This window comes from Larimichthys crocea, chromosome X, assembly GCF_000972845.2.
Source record: "Larimichthys crocea isolate SSNF chromosome X, L_crocea_2.0, whole genome shotgun sequence".
In the NCBI taxonomy this organism is placed as follows: Eukaryota; Metazoa; Chordata; class Actinopteri; family Sciaenidae; genus Larimichthys; species Larimichthys crocea.
The window spans coordinates 13054104-13076713 of NC_040020.1; the positions used below are offsets into that span (position 1 = coordinate 13054104).

Consider the following 22610-nt stretch of genomic DNA (forward strand, 5'->3'; position numbering starts at 1 on the left):
TGCAAAGAAAAGACAGTCAACTATTTCAACTATTTGCACAGCAGCTGCCTCGTATAGCACATCCAGTTATTTTCTTTTAAAGAAATGAAAGAAAAACCGAGAATACAAATATTTCACTTGTAAAAATAAAAAAAGAAGAAGAAGAAGAAAAGATAACAAATGTTTCTTACAATGTTCCTACAAGGTTTTATCCAATGAATCATCACAGAGTTACAGTTAAACACATTCATCATTCTCCACGCCACATCAAGCCAAACCCAAAAATGATGCAAAAAACATAAGTAGACGGCATGTTCCTTCCCTTTTATGGCCTTAATCAACAGGCCAATTCAACACTTACAGGACTGATGCAAACGTGTCAAGACTAAATATAAAAAGGTGAGGAAAGTTAACATACAGGATACATGGAAAGAAAATAAAAACGATTAAGTCGTCGTGTTTGAATTTAGGGCAGTTCTCTTGTTGTTCTGTACACTAACACTGATGCGTTTGGACATAGACATGCGTGTTAAACAGATCTGAGTTTCTGTTTTTCTCTGGGCTCTTCTCGCTAGTGTGTGTGGGGCTTTTTTTTGTAAAAAGCTAATGTCATATTCTCCTAATCACCAACAATTTAAACAATTTAGCGAAGCGTTTGAGGACCGTTGGTGAGTTGTTTGGTCACTACCAAGGTTTCCATCCAAATTAAGTACAAAAGTAGATTTTAGTCTATTCAGAGGCCCAACAGAAGAATACTGTACACACTCAACAGCACACTCTCTATCAACACAACTCCCGTGGTGGATGACGCCCACGATTCAGGGTCAGCAGATAAAAAGAACAGCCAACAAAGCTCCAAAAGCGAGGCGATAAACGAAGCGAGATAATCGCAGACTGAAGCCAAGCAGACCTACTGAACTGAGCTTTATACTGTACATCTTAAAAAGCCTTTTTTTTTTTTGCATACTGAGACCACTTTCAAGCTGCTATTACACACTTAAGATCACTTCACACGACTTTGCTTTAACAGATCACAACTGTTTTGCATTGTACCAAAATAAAACCCTCTGAAATATAATAAGTTTCATCTTCCTAAACAGCCAAGTAGAGAAAATACTGCATGTTGGTTGCTTGTGGCGTTAAACCATTCACCTGATAGATATTTACAGAAACATGACTGGTTGTCATAGCGTCTTTTTTTTTTTACAGTGCGTTATTGTTGCTTGGTAACAAAATATCACTTCCAGAGCCACTCGTGTACCACAACATGCTCTCTCAGCCAGACCTCAAACATGAAATGCATCTGGTTATTGATTGGTTTAACGCCAGCTTGTGCTTCAGTGCTCCTGTGCTTCAGTTTTTTAGTACAATGGACTCTTAGCTTACTGTCGCTCAGGCTGCTGTCGTCCGAGTGAGTCTACTCTGGCAGACGCACACAGACAGAAGAAGTTAGAACAAAGTACTCCTCTGTAACAGCGAGAAAACAAAAATGAATCTAAAACAGATGAAAAACAGAGTTGTTCCCATGTTGCATTAAAAAAAAAAAGGATCTGCATACAGTATGTGCATCTTTTTTTTCCCTTTTTATTCAACACTGTGACTGCAAAGTGTTTTTTGTTTGATTATAGCTTGCACACTGTGTCAGCAAGGATAGTCTGTTAGGACTGATGGACTTAAATGTAAATGTGACTACATCTACTTCATCCACCAGCGGGCCTTAAAAACCAGCTTATAAAATAATGGAGTTATGTGTCTGTCTGATGGGCAAAAAAATCATTAAAAAAAATCAAATTAAAAATGTTTTTTTTTTTTTTGTTTTGTTTTTTTGTTTATGTTTTATTTTTTTTGATAATGAAGCTCGGAAAAATTAAGTGGACCAAGCATGCATACTGTTTTCTGACATATAATCTGTCTCGCTACTGGTCCTTTTTACTTTTCGCAGAAATCTCCAGAACATGCGTGTGTGCGTGTGTGTATCTATACATATATATATATACACATATACATACACAAGCACACACACGTTTTTCCTCCCTGCCTCACTTTGAAAGATATAACTACCTGACTCTACTGGGAAACATAAGAAGGCAGGAAGAGGGGATGTTGTTTAGCTCAGTTGGTAGAGCAGCCACCCCATGTACAAAGGCTTAGTCCTTCGAATCTATTCAGATCCGACCTGTGGCTCTTTCCTGCATTCCCCATCTCTCTCGCTCTCTCCCCACATTTCCTGTCACTCTTCAGCTGTCTCTATACAATAAAGCTCAAAAAAGGCCAAAAAAAATATATCTAAGGCAGGAAGAGGAAAACAGGAACGTGGCTATTCTCTCCTTGTGCAGCTTTTACTCTTCCTCTTCCTCCTCCTCTTCCTCTTCTTCCTCCTCCTCCTCCTCATCGTCATCCTCATCGTGACAGTGAGTGATCTCCTGGGGAGTCTGGGGGAACAGGTTGGGCGGTTTGATCTCGCTGAAGGAGCGGGTCAGCTGGTTGCGTTTGCACTCCAGGTCCTTGCAGTCGCTGCAGTGTGTGCGGTTGCGTGTGGCCAGCGGCGACTCCGTGTCGATATCCACGTGGGTGTGCTCAACCGTCGACTCATGGGGCATCTGGGACGGGAGAAGGTAGGACAAAATGTGAGAAGCTACTTGACAACACTAGCTGACTTACTGAAAGAGCCTGTGCTTTATTTTTGTCTTACAGAGCAGGTAAATCTTAATTTGTTACCCTCGGATGTAAAATTCAGTAATTATGAATAAAGCCTCTCTCTGTTCACTGAGGAAGATAAAATCACTCCTCTTCTGTCCCAGAATGACCATCACCAATATCAATAACAGAAATATCGCTGACAGCTATTTTGAAGGAATAATGCACTACTGTGATCGTCTATTTTATTCTCCACATTCTTCTTTATTGTCAAGTTTTTCACATATGCAGTCATATCTACTCCCCAAGAGCTGAAAACAGACCTTAATGTCTAAAATCAGTTGAGGTCTAATGTTGTATAATCTGAGAAGGAAGGATAAGACTGGTTCCTTGAAGAAGGGCAGCTATTAATGAATCGGAGAGTTTAATGCTGCAGGCTAAAGTAGGATATTATATGTATGTATGTAGGTCTGTGAAAGAGAACATGAGTGGACAATAAAAATGTCGATTCTAAATTTTGTTTCAAGGCCGATGACTCTCTAAAGAAAGTTTTAGAATCTTGGCTTTTGGTCACCACAATCACTCCTTTATTGTTTATTGTTGAGGTCGTGCGGTTTTTACGCTCACTGACACTCACCAGTACGTGTGCAGCTCTGAAGAGGTAGCTGAAGGGGTAGTACAGCAGGTTGATGAAGGAGGCTGCGTACAAGTCGGCGTAACGCATCACTTGAGAGGCGAACAAGGTCTGTCTGGAGCCACTGCGGAAAAGGCTACCCATCATGCCGTAGCACATGTCCATGTCATGTGTCACTTTCTAAAAAAGGCAAGAAGAAGAAGAAGAGAGGACACCGGTAGTATCTTTAGCAACCGAGAGAACAATAAGGAAGTGGGTTATTGTTAATGGTTACACTGTAGGAGATACTGTATCAGACATAATGTAAACACGGGCACTGATAAGCACGCCATCTCTGGCGGCCATTGTTAAAAACATGTGGACAGATCTCTTGCTGTCATAGAGACAGAGGTGATTAAGGCCGTACCTTGACTCTTCTCTGAATAGTGCTGATGTCTGGCCTCTCATTGCTGCTGCTGTCCAGATGTCTAGGGAAGGACGGGGAGAAAGACGAGTACATGAGAGGGTGGGGGGAGGAGAGGACAGTGATATCAGACTGCTGAAAGGTAATGTGTCAAAGAGGAGGTTGCAACAGTGAGTGGAGCCAAGCTATAAATAACATCAGTGCGAGGCGATTATCAGGCGGCCTGCGAGAGCCGACCCTTTAGACTTTACCCTGTTGACCCTGTTTGTTCTCTTTCAAACGCGCTCACATGCACGCAAACAAACCGGCAAACCGTTATTGCAGAGAGCAAAGAGCAGCAGGACTGCTGCAAGAGATGAGGTAGGATAGGATGAAAGGGGGTGGAGAAAAATAAGTTAAAAAGGTCATAACTTACTTGTAGAGTTCTGCCAAGAAAATGTCCAGGCCCTGAAGCTCCTCAAATAACGCTGGAAAAACACAAGAAAAGAGTGAATCTCTGTCTTCTCGCTGCTTCATCGTGCATATACAGTGTCCTAGTATTAGTTAAGAGTGAGGAGTCGGTGTTGAATTTATGATCTCCATCACATTTAACTTATGTACTCATGTCTCCTTCTAAACTTCCAGGTCTGATGTTACAGCTGCCGTTCTAGGTCAGGTCCCTGTTGAGACTGTTTTCTAATGTAGGACTGCAGTACTTGGAAAATGCAGCTACATGCTGCACATAGACGCGTTCATGTTCGCATTCATGTCTACAGACTCACAGCTCTTGTCGGTCCACACGTGAAGCTCCTGGGCCAGCTCGGGTATAACCAGGAACGTCCTCCAGCCTTGACGTTTCTTGGACTTGAGGATGTCTCCAAAGATATGATCCCCGATGTAGACTATGTCCTTCCCCTTGGCTCCCAGCAGGTCACACACAATGTCGGAGGAACCTAAAAGGAAAATGATGTGACGTTAACGTAACTGAAAGAATCTTAATCCAACGACAGACATGAATGACAAGAAACTAAAGTCCCACCTCCAGAGTAGACTATGCCATGCTGCAGAGGTCCCGTGTAGGTTCCTATCTTTAAACGTCCTGTGGTCTGAAATAAAGACAACAAATATACATCAGATTAGTGAGAGGACCCTCTATAATCTCTAATATCTGTCCTTTAATAAGACTGATTACTTTTCAACACATGAAAAAAACTGTTCAATGTTGTGTTCAATCACAGAATCATCATCAGCACAATTAAAAGACCAGAGAATCGAGGAGGCAATGGCCCCTCATGGTCGGCTGTTGCTGTAAGTCACGCTGGCGTTACCCCTCTGACTGAAACATTCACCGCTTTGTCACATTTTTTTCCCCCTTGTTGCTTAAAAAGCTGACAGGCCACAAGGCTGCAACATGTCCAGATACGTCACGTTCTCATGCATTGCAGCTATAAGTAACGTCTTCTCTGTCTTCTGAGCTGCGTCTGCTCACCGTGTCGACTTGTCTGAGCACCGTTCCCTCGCCAAAGAACAGCGGCTTCCTGGCATCCACCAGGATCAGATCAAAGTAGGACTGCCAGGGCCGGTGGGAGGAACCAGCCTGCGGCGGATACAAGCACATGACATACATAAATTACACATATGAAGATAAAACTTTTCACATTTCAAAGTGTGGTGAAGGGAAAGCTGTATTTTACCTTTGGGCCATGGGGGAAGTCAAACAGGTAGGTCATGATTTTCTGTGAGAACACAACAGATAGACTGTCAGTCGAACCAAACGCAGCAGGATTAACTCATGATTATCTGTCTCAAATTTTAAAAAACGCACATTTTACTGTGTAAAAAGTGAAACTCACATCAGTGTATTTGTAGTCACTGTTGGTAGCCAAGAAAACCTTGGCGACTTCATTCATTCGGCTGAGTAGAAGAGGCAGCTTCCCCTGATGGGAACAGAGAAGAAGCAAAGAAAGAAAAAAGACTGAAGCTCTAAAAGCATCTTTACAAACCAGCCTCCTCACAAATAAAACAAAAATGTGACACACTGTGTGTGTGTGTGTGTGTGTGTGTGTGTGTGTGTGTTCTCTACACTCGTAGCGCCCTTGATGAATACAAACTACTTACATCTTTCACAACATACTTCTCAAGATTCTCCACCGTCTTCTCCTTCAGAGTACCCTGTATGTGAGACAGAGGAGTCAGACCAAACACTGAAACATTTCAGTTACGCACAAATATCACCCCCTGAAGCTAGCAGCATCAATAGCAGTCATTTGATTCAGTAACAGTCATCAGTGACAACCCACGCAGAACACGTCAGGACCTGTGGGTTTCAGCTGTGGGTTCTACAGGATGAAGCGGAAAGAGCAGCACTGATAACGGCAGCGATAATGAAGCCAGATGGTTTTTAACTAATACATGCAGAATATATGAACCCCTGTCGTGTTTGCTTCAATTTAATAATAAACATTTAAAAATAATAGTTTTTTTTTTACATTACTTCAGTGTGTATGCATGTGCAGATGAAGTGTATTTGTGCTGGTATTTATGAATTTGAATGTGTTTCTTTACTGCTGACACATTTATAACAAAAGTCCCCGTACAGAATCAAACTGGGGACGTCTGTCCCACAGTACAGTGTGCACCCTAACCACTAGGCCACAGGGACACCCTGACATGCTTGCTCTTCGACTCTGTCAACAACAACAACTTACTGTGTGTCCACCACAGATGTTTCATATGGCTATTTATTTTTATTTTTTTTGCAATGCTGTCACTGACATTAATAGCCCCAGAGGGCGACTATTTATGATTTTGATGACTCGCTGACATTTGGTCTGTTGCCACCATCCGGTGAGCTTTCCCCTTGACGAGTTGCCTTGATATTGGGATTTACTAGGGATGTGGGGATTTGCAGTCCAAGTAGATTAACTTTAATATGCTGTCACACCTGATCTGTTTGCTTGAACTCAACTTTGGCACGTTTCCCCATACACAACTGACCATATTCATGTGCAGACAGAAGCAGACTGTGGCTATATTGAGTAGCACCTGTAAAAAGGTGTAATAAAAATGAGGTTTTACCTTGAAGTGGACCCAGTCGACGGCGTCGCGGACGTCCTGGAACATGCTCTTATAGGACATGAAGAGGTCGCCGTTTTTGAAGCCAGTTTCACAGCTGGAGGAGAGGAGCAAAGACACACACGTACAGAGCCGTCGGACAGGCCACATCTTTACAGAAGGTTTTCAAAAACATGACATTTGTTTTTTGTTTGCTTTTAAATGGGATAGCCTTCCCTTGTTGGAGGGGTCCCCAGCCAAACAGGAAAGCAATCTCCCCCTAAAAGACCAACAACCAGGTTTCAGAGGACAAAGGACATGCAGCCATTCCAGATTACATTCTCAACAAATTTACAGGCCATTGTATCACCTGACAGTAACATTTAAACGATTATCTTATAGTTATCTTAGAGTTCATTCTCTGAAAATAGTTAGTGAGAACACTTTTTCATTCCTATCTTATTCTGATAAGAATCCATGCTTTTCTACAATTAGTAGAAGAGATTAATCAATTATGTTACAAATAAAGAAAAATGGGTTCTTTGACTGAACTCATTTGATTTCCACTTTAAAACAATTAGCTTAGATTAGCAGTTGAGACACCTGGACCCTCCCATGCTGTAGGGCTCGACCCTGTTTGGCCCACAATTGTCTTTGTGTCACCATGCGGTGCCCAGAAACTTGCTGTGTGACGGGTAGTGTTACAGACAGTCTCTTACCTTGTGTATCTGTCACAGTTGGAAAAGAAATCCACGAGGCATGCAAAGAGGTAGGTCTCTGTGAAGAAACAGAAAAAGATTAAATTAATTTCTCTTTAGCAGTCACTTGATATCTTCCTCAGCGTTCAGAGATCTCACCTGGCAGGTTGAAGAGTGTGTTAAGGATATAAAAGCGCTCAGTATCATCTCTCTGGATGAACTTGTTTGGGTACCGTTCACGGATCTCTGGGCTGGACAAAGAGAAAAGCAAAAAACAGTCATACAATCAGACATACAGGTCTAATGTACAATCTTTTTCAGAGATCCTTGCATCGTTGGAAGCAGAATGTTGGAAGCGCTTACCCTCGGAGGAAGTTAAATCCGTGAACACAGACCAGGATATTACCATAAGCGTCAACTTTCAACAGGTTGCCATACATGGTGTCAAACACAAGGCCCCTAAAAGAAAGAGGAAATAAACGCTTGTGTAAGTCCACAACACGGAATTAAATTAACTTTTATAACTCATCTCTTTATAACTGTTGTTATTTACAGTTATCAGGATAGTTGAAGAGAGACTGAAATGATTAGAGAAGCAGAAGTTGGGTCACGACCCTGATGGCCATCATCATCATCATCATCATGTCTGTGTGGTGGATTGTGATTGGTCTGACCTGGTGGGGAAGGACGGGTCGTAGACGAAGCTGAGCAGCTCCTGAGGGTAACCGATGGATACCAGCCGCTCCACTGTGAGCTCAAAACCTAGTGACTCGTACTCTGGTGACTTGTACACTGGAAATGAGACACACACAGAGACACACACACACAGACACAGTTAATGTTAAATTTTGCCCCAATAGGAGCGCACAATACACACAGTGCAGTTTGGTGTCTAATCTTCTATATAAAAGCTGCAAATAATTTTGCAGTTGTCTAAAGGCTTGTGCCATGATGTTTGTTCATGACCGATGAATGAATCGATTGGTTTGTCGTGACTGTAAACTGAATCAGAACAGAAACAGTCGGGCTTTGTTCAGACTGCGGCATTTCAGATTAGTTTCTCAAATTAAATTCAGACAGACTGTCTGCATGATTATTTGCAAGCGATCAGATCACATTTGTGTCCGGAAACCAGCAAAACTATCTACACGAGCTGCTGCGATAACACGAGTAACTACGTATGTCGGTGCAGCTTCATCTGTACAGAAGCCTCCAGACAACGTATTCCAGCGTCTGTCCACAGACTGTTGTTCTCCATGCTGACCTCCATGCAGCTCTGCTACTAGTGGCACGATTCTGCTCAGCTGTTCCGCTGCACTTCCGTCACTCTGGATTAGATGTCACTGTTGTGTGTTGCGGTTCGAGTCACTCCAAAGACACTGAAATCCAATATGAGCAGCCAGTGCGTGTGGACTGATAGGAATTGCCTTTCAAAACACGGCCAAATGTGACTTGGATCAGATTTGCAGAAATCGCAATTTGCTGGCTGCTAGTCTGAACAAGGCCTGGTAACGTTGATTGACTGTTCATGAACATTCTCTGATTTTTAGCCTGTCATGAGGGGCTTTCTTCTTTCTCTGCTCCAGGTCATTGTAATTTGAATATCTTTGGATTTTGGACTGTTCAAACAAAACAAACAAGTTGAAGACCCTGTCTGCTCATCTAAAAAACAGAAAAATTAAAACTCAAGAATGACCTTTTTATATATAAAAATAATAAAACAAAATCAATTCACAGCTACATGATAAACTATATTCATCCAGATTGTGTCCAGATGGATGAAACATTTTTGCAAAAGGTGAGATCAGGTAAACAGTGACACATGCCCTGTGAAAGAAAACTGCCTAATCATCTATTTAAACTTGTTATCTGGCTTACAGAAGAGTTCATCGAGTGCATACGGTACACATCACCTTTACATAAAACACTGTGGTGTATATATATACAGTCAAGGAACCTGACCCCTGGGTGAAGCTGTGATTACACAGCAAACTGTGTTTCATTAGAGGTGACATACAGTGAGTGGAGCTCACTCATGTTACACAACACAGACATGTGACTTTTCTAAGCATCCCCCCCGCACCCACACTCAAGAGTCTGTGGGGTTGTCTCAGGATTCTGATAACGACATCTTCTCACTCTACAGTAATCCCCTCCCCAAACACACACACTCATTGCCCTTCTGTCTCCTTGCGATCAACAAGAGTCTCGATGTTCTGCACGCAAATCGAAAACGAAATGGGATCGGGCGTGAGAATGAGAAATCTCTCAACTTTCAGCGGCAGCTCTAATGAGACGTGCTGAGATGACGAGTCCCCACCCCCACCCCACCTTGTCACCGCCAGAGCCAGAGATATTTACCCAGGGGCCAAACCTAAAGCCCTGACAGAGGAGGGCCCTGAAAATAAAATAACACAGATTGATGCTCGGATAAAAAAAGGCTGGCAGAGGATTACCATGCTATCTGACACTGGGAAAAGAATATGTCAGATGTTATAAATACGAAACAGAGAATGCAGTTGTGTTGTTGCCTGCACTCCCAGAGGCGTGTTGCGAGGCCCCTGGAGGGGAAGAATTATTGGCTGATGATGGCTGGATGGGGGGGGGGGGGGGGACACAGAACAGCAGGACAAACAGGAAAACATCTGTGTCCTACTCGGCGAAATGTGAGAGAGTGCGCTTGTGTCTAATGCTGGGTTACACACAGAAGCATAATGAGCGTGCACTGAGTTATAGGAAAATCTTGGGTTCAGTAAAGCTTTTGTCCTTTTGTTGACAGCCCTACTCTGTAAGCCTGAGCCTGTTTGTGCATTATAATCACGTAACCTCTTGCAGTTAACCCCCCTGCCTCTCACTCTCTCTCTCACTCTCTCTCACCCCCCGCTGTGGTCTCCCAAAAAACTGAGGGTTTGGGCCCTCTGCCCAGAGCAGTAGCATACACCAACTAAATTGCCTTCCCTTCTCCTCCTCCTACTCCTACTCCTCCTCCCTCCTCACTCGTCACCCTCTGTCACCTTTTCTATCATCACTCTCTCTTTCTTTAGTTCACCGGGTGGTGCTTTTCACATGTCGACCTTGGTGGGACACTGGTGTGTCTTACACTTTCACAACTTAAAGTCACATCTCAATCTAAGTAATAAAAAACGTCAGGCTAGTCATTTAGGATGAGGAACTTGTTTTGTTACACAATGTATACTGGCCACAGTTTACATTAACTATTGTACAACCACAACTACTACTCTTGTGTTTTTAAAAAGGGTTTAACAATTAGAAATGAAACTGACATGGAACAACATGAAACGACATGGCTGCACAGGGACACTACGGACCAGAACATCTCTGTCGATGGCTTCCACACTGTCCGGGCCGACCGGGATTGTACCAAGAGCGGTAAACAGAAAGGTGAGAGGTTTGCCGTTCCAGCTAACAGCAGATGGTGTAATCCTGGCCACATCACAACCAAAGAACAGCTCTGTAGCCTGGATGTTGACCTGCTAGCCGTTGGACTCCGACCATACTATCTGCTGAGAGAGATCCTGCATGTCAGCATCGTGTCCTGTTGTTGTTTTTGTTTGTTTGTATACTGGAGTATTGTAACAAAAATAATTCCCCCCTGGGATTATTAAAGTATCTCTGATTCTGATATCTTTAAAAGCCCCTCAAAACTTTCAAGCCTGTACTATTTTTCTAAAAACCTTCAATGTCCAAGCAAAAGTTATTGTCTGTTAAGAGTTTAGAACTCAAACTTTTGAATTTGCCTCATCACGTCTCTGTGACTTCAGATTCCATCGACACTGATGCAAACAGCACAACAGCTCTAGTTTTATCCTTCAGGTTTTTCCCTTCAGATGTGACCTTAATGACACCAAAACCATTTTACTTCTGAGCAACAAGCCCCCCCCCTTAAAAACACTCCAGACACATTACACCCATGGCCTACATTATATCCTTTACTAAAGTAATTCTAGAAGCTCTGCTCTATTTCACATGTTTGAAGACTCGAACCTGTGGAGTGATTTGTAGATCTTTTTTTTTTTCCCATGAAAACCACACTGGAAGCTACGGTCATGGAAAGTTGCATATTTTAGTAAATGGGGCATAAAAAAATATCATCAACAGATGTTATTGAAAACTTGTGTTTACAGCGGTTGTGTGCACACCGGAAGTCGTGTTATTGTTGCTTACAGTGTCCTTGACTCTCTTGCATTTCTTCTCTTTAGGGGTCCTTACTCCCCTGCTGCGAGTTTCTTCTCCTATTTCTCACGCTGTCAGTATTCACAAAGTATTCACACACACACATGATCATCTACTTAGAGTTGAGGCGAGAAGTAGTCATAGCTTCAGGGATCTATTACTTTGCTTGTCTGATGAGATTGTTGCCAGTTAATTATATTCCTACTGCTCCAATTGCTGAGGTGTGTGGTGTCCCTTCACAGTTTAGGGGCCAGGTCACCGCAAGCCTGCACGTAACACACTCTCACACACGGTAAACAACCCGCATTCTTCCACTAATAGAAACGTCCCACACAGAGACTTTATCAGAACCATGTCATGTAGCAATATTAGCAGCCAACACCTTTAAATATGTTATCTGTAGCCATTAATAATCAAATGTAGGGCTTTGTCACAGATTTATGGCACTATCGAGCAGACTGTGGAAAAATTAGAAAACCTAAGCACAGCCTCGGGGGCCTACATTCCAGCCAAAAGTCTGTTGGAAAACTAGGACAAAACTGTGTGGATCTCGCCATGCAATCTGGACCTAAATGTGTGTTTGAGCAACCTTTTTTCCTGCAGGCTGTTATGTGCTCCAAAAAGGGAGCACGAAGAACACACAAGGCAATGTTGATTTCGTTTACAAATCCTAAAACATGTGATCTGCCTGCATGCACTGTAATAGCTGTAAATGTTTTCATCATTCACCATTAATTGTCTGGGCGATGAATCATTATTATTTTATTGGAAGTGCCTTACAGCAGTAAAATAAAAGTGTGTTGGGCCGAGTTCTGCCTGCCAAGATCTTCACCTCTTGCACTTGATAAGGTGGCAAACAAACCTATTGCTCAAAACGACAACGTTTAATGAGATTTAATAGGATTGTGTGTGTTTCGCAACACCATCATGCTGGACTGCGTGGCTGTGGTGTAAAACTGTGCGAACCATGCGTCATGACTGAACAATAGGATTTGAACTGTGCAGAGCTCGATTAGAAAAGAGTTCACCGATATTTGAATCAGAATATGATGAGAGTTGTTGGTTTGTTTGCTTCTGGGGACAGGCAACTGCTAATCAAATTGAATAAATGGTTATGGTTGGCATTTTATTCCATATTTTACTTATTTTTATTGACATGAAAATACCTAATGAATGCAGGTTTTGCCATTAAATATTACAGTGTTTTACTGTACAATCAGCAGTCTGTAATATAAAATACTACTTTATATACTATTCATATAAATAGGTTTTATATATGACCGCAGTTTTTCACCATATTTTTTACAGGGTCATCATTTACCAAAGAAAACTAATATGGCATTTATCTTTGGTTTAAACATCAGATGACCTGATGATCTGTGACATGCTCTGTATGAGCTCCAGTAGAGTGTAAACATTGGTATTGATCCTAAAGTCTAATAGGCTACCATGAGTATTGATTGACAGAGGTTATTAAACTGTGTAAACTGTTGACAGGAGTTATGTTTGCTGTGTCCCGGTCAATTAGAAACCACCGCATATTTTTAAATCATACACCCGCAACTTTCCATGACATACTAAATCATCAGATCGGCACATTTCCATGTTAGTAGCTGTGTCAACATTTCATAATGGCAGCTAGCTTCATCCATAAGTCTTTTTTTTTAAAGGAGATACTTTAAACACATCTGACCTGCTGTTAACAGCCCCTAAAAATAAATGCTGCAGTCGGGTAAGAGTGCTGTGGTTAAGCAGCAGCCATTCTGCGACACCACCAGCTCCTCAGAGCTGATGAAGTACGTCTGTGGTTAAAACCTGAACGCCCTCCAAAGATACATGATAGCCACGCTTCTAGCAAACATTAACACTTGGTTATGGGCTCCCATAAAGAGAGGCATGTCAACAGCTGAGCGTCCATGAAATCTCCTGCCTTCTGAATTGAGATAGGGGTACAGAGCCACAGAGGGACTACGAGTGATCCCCGTTCTCAGGGGAGCCATCACTGGTGAACTTAACAAACAAACGTGACCTGCTTTTCAAAGTCAGGGAGGATTTATTTATAGAGACAGAGAGACCAAAAACTGGAGCTGAGTCACAGAACAAAGTAGCATGAAAAATCCGGATATTTTTGGCCCAGTTACTGGTCAGTAGGAAAAAGAACATCCCTGTACTATCAACTTTACAGGGAGCTATGCTTAACGCCCTGTTAGCCAAGTGTTATAGTCTGCTCAATGTGTCTCCAGCATTGACCTAAATAATATTTTGTGGACAACAAGTTTTGGGGGGATGGAGAGGTAACCAAATATAGAGTTGAAAAGAGGTGATACCGTACTAAGGAAAACACAAAAGGCCAAATGAGAGTCAACAACTAGGGTTTTGTTTCTCAGTTTCAAAAGGTGACAAATAAGAAAAATGCTCCCTCAAAATCAAAATGTACCCTGACATTTCTTCTCTTTTTGATACATTTACTGTATCTATGAAGCTTTTCAGTCACACTGGATTCATCTGGATCATTTGGACCTGTCTAAAGTGAGGATCTTGCAGCAAACTTGGACTTAATACCAAACATTTAAAAGCACAAATAGCAGTGCTGATGATTATTTAATTACCAATCAATGTATCATTGTCTTTCAGTTAAAACTATATTTGTTTAGCTTACTATTAAGATTAAAATTCCCTTTACTTACTTATTTACTCATCAACTATCATCATCACTTATTTACAGCGTTATGATTGATGGAGGTAAATGAAAACATTTCACTATGACTGTACCTGTATGATTAGAAGCAAAGCTAAATTCAATGTTGAAAGAGATAAAGCACTTCTATCCTCACACTGTAAACAAGCATGTGATCAGTTAGGTGAATGTGTATTCAACTTACCCGCTAAAGTGTAATCCATATCGAAGCCGAAACACTTAATCTTCTCCATTGCCAAGCTTCTGTTGACAAACACTCTAGAGGAAAAAAAAACAAGTGAAGGTAAATGTTTTAGTTGTGACGCAACATTCGATAATAAGATTAGCATTTATTCTGACAGACACAAAAGGAGACACTATTCTCTGAATAGACCTTCTCTAACCGAGACTATGGACTACAGTGGGTCTATTCAGTGTCCAGAATAATGTACCAAAATACTGCTGCAGCTGAATAAGTCAATTACACACACAAAGAGACAGTCAGACTTAAAGAAAATAATGTTTGGGTAGCAAAAGTGTCTTGAATGTTAGCTCAGTTAAGCAATTTATTTTCCTGTATATCATGTTGGTTAGTGTGTGGACACATTGTGGACATCGTGACATGTTAAAATAGTCCTTAGGTTATGTGTCAGTTAGATTTATATCTGTCGAATGTTAACATTGGATGCTTCGGCTTTGGGCTAACAATAAAATCTGTCAAGTGTCTGTCAGTGGAGCCCATATAAACCTAAAAAGGTGCCAAGCATAAACTGTATATAAATTAGTAGTTAAGTTTGACTTTTGCCTACGTTTTTTAATGATTCAATCATAAAAAATAGATCATTTTTGTCACAAAAGGTGGCAGAGTTTTGCATTGCAGGATTTCTAAAATGAACAGTAACCATTCAAAAAAGTTAAGCCCATTTTACCTCGTATCTATCCATCATATATCTGAAAACATTGGTACATAAAGTACAGTGAAACACTGAATATCACAAGGCACAACTGTGCTTTTACAATTTTGGTTCTCAGTTTCACCACACAGTGGTGACCGCACACTAAATAAAAGAAACTATGAATTCACAATATTACACAACAGTGCAGCAGTACAATGAACTTTGGTAAGTCAGGAGACGATAAAACCCTAAAACCTTACAGACTTAACTCTGAGTACGACAATCTTCCAGGAAACGGCTCTCATAAATCAGCCCATAGACTGGGGGGGTCCACGGTGGGCACAGTGATACTGACAATGTTTACACAGCCTGGCTGACACAGCACGCACTGCTAGCTCAACTCTGACTGTTGGCACAGACCGACATAGCTTATCTTCCACATCTGTGACTGAACTCGATGTGTAGCTGTGTTCCTGGATATTTCCACACCGTGTCAATATTTAGTCATGCTAGAAATAAGATGTACATCAGCTAAAGTTAACACACACAAAAAAATAATAACTAGGTTACATCACTCACAGGTAGCACATTCATTCTGACACACAAGCTCAAAAGTGACTCTGCAAGTCAACTCATCTTGACATTAATCTGTGACGATGACCATAACATCTCCGCTGATCTCTAAATCAGTTGTCAAATACCTGGCAGCAGATCCATAGTGAACAAGTTCCCATTTAGATCTTAGTCCAGCAGACGACTGGCGATGCATTCTGTGCCAAATTAAACTTCAGTTTGACTCTCCACTGGTCTGACCTGCTCCAGCAACACAGGGCAGCTCTGGTCCACAAACAATGCTCGCCCCCCTCCCCTCCTCTCTCTCTCTTTGCCTTCTTGCCATTCAGAAATTTTCTGACTTGTTGCAAAAATGATTGTGGCTATTCCGCGTCGTTCTCTGTTGTTGCTGTGTGCTCTCAGTCAAGGGCTGTTGTTGTTGTTGTGCAGCATGATGTTTGTTGGGCCCTCAAAGACATCCAGAACAATCACAAGTCAGGTAGAATCAAGCAAGCCCCCCCAACCGGCCCACCCGCCCCAAAGCGACAGCTGCTTACCATACTGAGGTTTGGTTTTAATGTAAACACTTACGGGAGGAGCTGACTTCTTTTTTTAGAAGAATCTCAATCTCATCTCGGAGCAGGAGGCAGCAGATTTTTCTCATTTTATTTTTATTTTAAATCAGACGTGGATTCTTTTTATGGAAGCAAAAACAGACTGACTGAGAAATGTTATCACTAGTCACCTGTTTTTTGTTTTAATAGTTCTTATAAATCCAGATAAATTAAGTGAAAATCTAAGTATTTTGCCAGTGGCTTAAATTGCAATAACTTATTACATTATTATATAAATGATGTCAGATGTTCCGATCCAAGAAAAACAAGCTCAGATGAGCAACAAAAACTAGATTTATTTTATCTGAATTCTTGAACTCTGCTGTTTTTGAAATAGCAAATCTTGAATGTTAAAATAATTCAATGCGATCTGTCGTATTTAAGTTTCAACAGTACGCACTAAATATCAAATCATTATGGCCTCCACAGTTTATATATGTGTAATACTTTACAATGAGTGAGCAGAGTGCAGTAAAAGACAGCCATGAATAATAACTTGTGACTCCTTAGAGTTTATTGACAGTGGGTGGGGATGGGTGGAGACGACTTGATTACCAGAGTGAGCCTCGACTTTGGTCCTGCTGACAAAACTATTGCCTCAAACAGGCCACATGGGCCGCGCCACACCTACAGCAGAATCCCTTAACAACTTTTCCTCCGCCTGAGTGCAGCTGTGCGACAATCTGCCAGATTTTTTCCACTGCTCTCTAATCTCACAGAGACAGTGATTTGAGTGCCTGTGACAGAGAGTTTATCTGCGCTGGGCAGAGTCGTCAGCCCTCTGCTATGTGATACACACAGCTCACTATCGGGCTGCATTGTTTCAGCTAAGCTCTTACTTTGAAGGAATAGTCTTTGTCTGTCTGTGAGATAAAAGGCTGCATAAAATGGTCCTTTGAATCAAAAAAAAAAAAGGTGATTAAACAGTCGAGGGGCTTGAGTTAAACATTAAACAGCGACACACGTTTTATTACTCTGACATGGAATGAATTTCCTGCTTTCAAACTTGTATGACCACAGTCAACAGGTACGGAAACAATGGAGTCTATCTCTGGTGGGACTTGCCTATTGCGCGAGTTAATAAAACAACACAGTGTCAAAAGAACGCAATCTATTTACAGTAAACGTAGAGGGTGGTATTTAGCTTCAAGCCAACTACAAGCTTTGGGTTCATGCACTCGCTCCCTTGACCTCAACAGCCTGGTGATACTTTGCCATGAGACGGAGAGGAATTTTGCATAACAGCCAGAAAGACACACCCAAGACGCGATAGTATGTCAAATCTAAGCCAGCTTTATTTCACAATTCAAGCTCCAAAGATCGTCGATGCGGCCTAAGTCCTGCTCCACTTAATGACAGGCATGTGAGAAGAAAGGCCGCAAATAAGTGGATAAAAAGACTGCACAGTAATAGCAACCCTCAATAACTTGTGATAATCAAGAGTTCAGCCTCTTGAAAGGTCAAAGTAGAGAAACGTTTTATAATGTTGGGTTGCTATTGTCCAATTAAAAGCCCGTAAATGTCAGAAAAACTAAATGCCATATTCACTGTCTGTCATGACATTTCACTCTGTTATAATGAGCATAAAGAATCGACGCAATGTCAAAAGTTCAGCCCAACATTTTCTGGTCTTAATGGGAGTTTTACAGCTAAACAATAAGTTTCTACAATGTGATGATCATAGCCTGATTCGTTCTGTCTCAGTAATTACACACAAACATGGTTCATTGTATTATCGATTGACACTCACAGGGCTTTACGTATTTCCGCTTCCTTTTGTAATCACATGACAGGTCTTTGGACAGGTACTTTTAAGATGTGTCTGCATTTGTTCCGCGTCTGAACAGAATCTCGGTTTCATCACGACTGCATAAAAATATTTCTTAATGGAAGCATTATCTTGTGTACGCATTGACTTTTTTCCAGTCGTGCTGTCCCAGTGAAATGAACAGAGAGCGCCTGTGTTTAGCTATATGAGCCGACCCTAGTAGGGAATAAACATTCTTAGAAAGACGTGATGATTACACTTTAAATATGGTCACATTGAGTTTCATCTAAGGCCTCAACAGTTATGTGACACACTTGAACTTTATTACTCAGTTCTACGTGGTGAACTTCCCGTTTCTCTTACTGCTCGGTGACGTTTAGTTCAGTCATTGATGAGGCTGCATAGAGCAGTGGACCTGATGTAGTCTTGATCACAGATTTTTTGACCAATAAGAAATGGACCTTGTACTACACACGTGTGTCTCTCACCGGTGGTATGGCTCTCTTCTGTATTTCTTCATCGTCAGCCCGTCCATGTTGGCAGGCAGGTCTGCATAGTTCTGCAGTCTGTCGCTCCATGAAGTCGTCATCTTGAAAGCCTTTCAGTGTCTGAGGGAGAACGAAAGCAACACAGATCCACAGTTTAATCATCGTCAATCAACTCGGGATTTTCCCATGGTGCTCTCGAACAGAGAATAGAGGTCGCGTCAGCTGGGTCACGGTGAACAAGTCACTGAGATCCAACCTAGTCTGGCACACAAACATCCCGTCTAACTCACAAGGCAAAGTCTAAGAAAAAGCCAAGAGCAAGGCCGACCCTAAGACCCATGAAACTATTTGACACAGGGTGACGCTGGTAGGCTATATTTACAGAAACAGCATATAATTAAACCCTTGTTTGGTTAATGGATCGGGTCACACACAAACAATCTTAAACCAAAGAAGAAAACAATCTGTGGAAAGAATGTCTTGGTCTTTCTTTTTTTAAATGTCCATAGATGTAAGTTTACTTTTCCTCCCGTGAGGACACTCTGTCACTCTCCTGCTGTCACTGGAGAGGGAAAGGTCAGCTTTCTTGTGATCGGTGCCAGCACAAATGCAAATGAGACTTGTTCTCATCAAGGCACAAAAAAAAACACACACAGCACTGAAACAGTGTCATCGGTGTTAACTTTACAGCTTTACAGGAGGGCAAACAAGATCTAACATGTTTGTTGTCACATCTGACCTGTGATGCATTATGAACATATGTTAGAGATAACAGACCTGGTTTTAATGCATTCTTATATATTATTTATTTAGCTCATGTCTTTCTTTTGTCACAGCTTGGCCCACGGTGTGAACTTGGTCCACTGGGGTCTGAGGGGAGCTCTGGCTTGGATAAGCAAAACCTGCACAGCAGCACTGCAAACACAAACAAGGCGAAACTTGTGACACGGGCTTTGCTGCCTCGGGTCAGTGTCCGCGCAGAGGGTTTGACGTGTTGTCTCGACAATAGTGGACGTAACGCCAAGTGTCATTTATGTGAATGCTTTATCTCAGCTAAGGAAAGCGGCGGTGGGAGGTTAGCTGAGGCTGCTGTGCGAGTATCTTTACAAGCTAACAGAGAAGAAAAGCGTCGTAGCGGGACCTCGTCTTGTTATTTTCTGTCCTGTGAAGCTACTGCTCTTTGTTTGTTTTGTTTGTTTTTAATCTGACACTGCCGAGAGGCTAACGCGTTAGCTGACTCTGCTTGAAAACAAAAAACACAAAAGTATCCGGTCAGATTTGTCTGTTTTCAGCTGTGCCTGGCTCTTACTGTACTCACCTCTTGAGTTCCTGAATAAAACAACTGCACCGTCAGTCGGTCTGAGCATGCGCCTTGAGCTGTGTGAAAGTCGGTCGGAGTCGCTGCTGGTGTTTTTGTTTTTCTCACAGCAAAGCGGCAGTCAGAGGGTCGGAGGTGTACACTGTGAAGACAGGCAGCAGACGAGTGTTGGTGCTCTGCCTGCTCTCTGCTCTCTGCTATCTCTCTCTCTCTGTGTGTGTGTGTGTGTCTGTGTGTGTGCAGCCAGCTGTTGTTGCGAGACATTCAGGGGGCGGTGTTTAATTCACGTCTATCAAGAGGAGGCGGGACCATCGGGCTGCGTGGCACAGACACGTGACCACACGGTGTTGTTGATTGCATCTGGGTGCAGAGAGAGAGAGAGACACACAAGGAGATGACCTGCAGGCGTTTGTCTTGTTGCAAGAATGGATTTGCTTTTATTTGTTTAATTCAATCACAAAAAACTGCACGGACAAAGTAAAGATTAGTCGTCTCATGTTTGCTGATTACTTACATGCATTCACACCTGTTTAAATGCACGTACACGCAACAATATATTTAAATTTACAATATTTGTGGTATGGTGTAGTGCAGGGTATACATTGTGCAGCGTATATGAAGTTTTTTAGCACCGATTTTAATCTAAATTCAAATTTCTGCGAGGTTAATTTATGGTTACTGTGTTATAGGTCAAATTAAATGTTTGTTTATGCTCCTGGATGTTTGAATTTCCCTCTGGATCAATAAAGTATCTATCTATCTATCTATCTATCTATCTATCTATCTATCTATCTTAAGATTAGTTGTCTCATGTTTGTTGGTTACTTACATGCATTCACACAATATTATCAATATTTCTGGTGAAGCATACTCTGTATTAAACATTAAATATACCAGCCTTAGTTACTTGACTTTTTTTAGTAAGAATATTTGGACAATGACACATTGTTTGCTGGAGGTCTAAAATACTCAGTTACAATAGTTTCAACAACATCACAAGAGATTTCCTTCCATCCATAGGGGTCAAAGTAAAGATTAGTCGTCTCGTGTTTGCTGATTACTTACATGCATTCACACCTGTTTAAATGCACGTACACGCAACAATATTTTTAAATGTACAATATTTGTGGTATGGTGTAGCGCGGGTATACATTGTGCAGCGTATATGAAGTTTTTTAGCACCGATTTTAATCTAAATTCACATTTCTGCGAGGTCAATTTATGGTTACTGTGTTATAGGTCAAATTAAATGTTTGTTTATGCTCCTGGATGTTTGAATTTCCCTCTGGATCAATAAAGTATCTATCTATCTATCTATCTATCTATCTATCTATCTATCTATCTATCTATCTATCTATCTATCTAAAGATTAGTTGTCTCATGTTTGTTGGTTACTTACATGCATTCACACAATATTATCAATATTTCTGGTGAAGCATACTCTGTATTAAACAATAAATATACCAGCCTCTAAATCCCCATTGATGCACACCCAGTGTTCTGCCAGCTAAATTTATTTATTTTTCTCAGAAAGGCAAAGGCATGATATATTTGTCTGATTTTAAGGAATGAGAAACAAAATGTATATTTATGTTGTCTCACTCATCTGTGAGCCAGTATTTATTATAAAATCTGCACCTCTTCTGTGGCTAATGTGGATTTCATAATGATCTTTAAAGTCAAGCAACAGAAGTTGAGTGACAATGTGCAAATACTACTGACCTATTTTTGGGTGAACAAGCTTAAACATGCCAGCGTATGTAATTATGTCAGTGTTTATAACACAGGGCGTTTTGACTTTGCTGGATGGGCCACTTTGAAAAGCATCAAGAGTAAACCAACCAACTTCTCCAGGCACCACTGCTTTTACTTTTGTATGAATACAACACTGTAAAAATACTCTGTTACAGTAAAAGTCCTTCATTCAAAATCCTACACAGGTGTCATCAACAAAGTGTACTTCAAGTATCAAAAGTACCTAAAGCAGAAGTATTCGTTCTGCAGAAAAAAGTCTCCTGTAACTGTTATATGTACAGTATGACATAATTAGGTCGTTAATACATGGTGCATGGTTGAAGTGGTGCTTACTTAAGAGTTCCAGGTTTATCCTAGTTGTTCCCAACATAGGGGTCAGACCCCTACAAAGGGTCACAAGATTAATCTGGGGGGTCATGACATGTTTAATGGGGCAGAAATAAAAAAAAAAACTATAAATTTATCTAATCTTTAGTGAAATTATGCAGAGTTTTGCCTGCTTTACTGCTTTTAACCTTATCTTTATCTTCTTCTATCTTCTTCTTCTTCTTTTTCTAACCATGTTCTTAATGGTTTATTTAATTTATGCTATAGTGGAGTAAAAAGTATAATCCAGTGTAAATATAAATACAGTGTATAAAGTATAAAGCAGCAGAAAATGGAAATACTCTCCTCATAATCTTGTGCAGTATTTAATAATATTATAAATGTAATAAGTTACTTGACTTTTTTTAGTAAGAATATTTGGACAATGACACATTGTTTGTTGGAGGTCTAAAATACTCAGTTACAATAGTTTCAATAACATCACAAGAGATTTCCTCCATGGAGGTCAGACCTGACCTACGTCTCAAGAGAACCACACACTTCCTCAAGACAGCACAAAGGCAAAAATGCATTTCTTCAGATAATTTTGGAAATAAAAGCTTTTTTATTGACATTGTCATTATAACTTCATACCTCC

General features: G+C 41.1%; 1 protein-coding gene across 2 annotated transcripts; it reads right to left on the reverse strand.

The window, feature by feature from the left end:
- Positions 1-590: 590 nt before the first annotated feature.
- Positions 591-20147, reverse strand: nt5c2b (5'-nucleotidase, cytosolic IIb). Of its 2 annotated transcripts, XM_019260180.2 has the most exons (18): positions 19892-20147; positions 18574-18693; positions 14461-14534; positions 8059-8176; positions 7748-7843; positions 7544-7635; positions 7406-7463; positions 6711-6804; positions 5751-5804; positions 5486-5569; positions 5327-5368; positions 5122-5229; positions 4672-4738; positions 4415-4585; positions 4069-4120; positions 3657-3717; positions 3254-3430; positions 591-2579 (listed from the first exon to the last, which is right to left on the reverse strand). In XM_019260180.2, the coding sequence occupies exons 2-18, from the start codon at positions 18672-18674 to the stop codon at positions 2319-2321; spliced, it is 1710 nt and encodes a 569-aa protein (XP_019115725.1). In that variant the 5' UTR covers positions 18675-18693; positions 19892-20147; the 3' UTR covers positions 591-2318. The 2 variants fall into 2 exon arrangements, with proteins under 2 accessions (XP_019115725.1, XP_027138564.1); XM_027282763.1 differs by lacking the exons at positions 7544-7635; positions 7748-7843; positions 8059-8176; ... (1 more) ...; positions 18574-18693; positions 19892-20147 and having other exon boundaries at positions 6711-6966.
- Positions 20148-22610: the final 2463 nt, after the last annotated feature.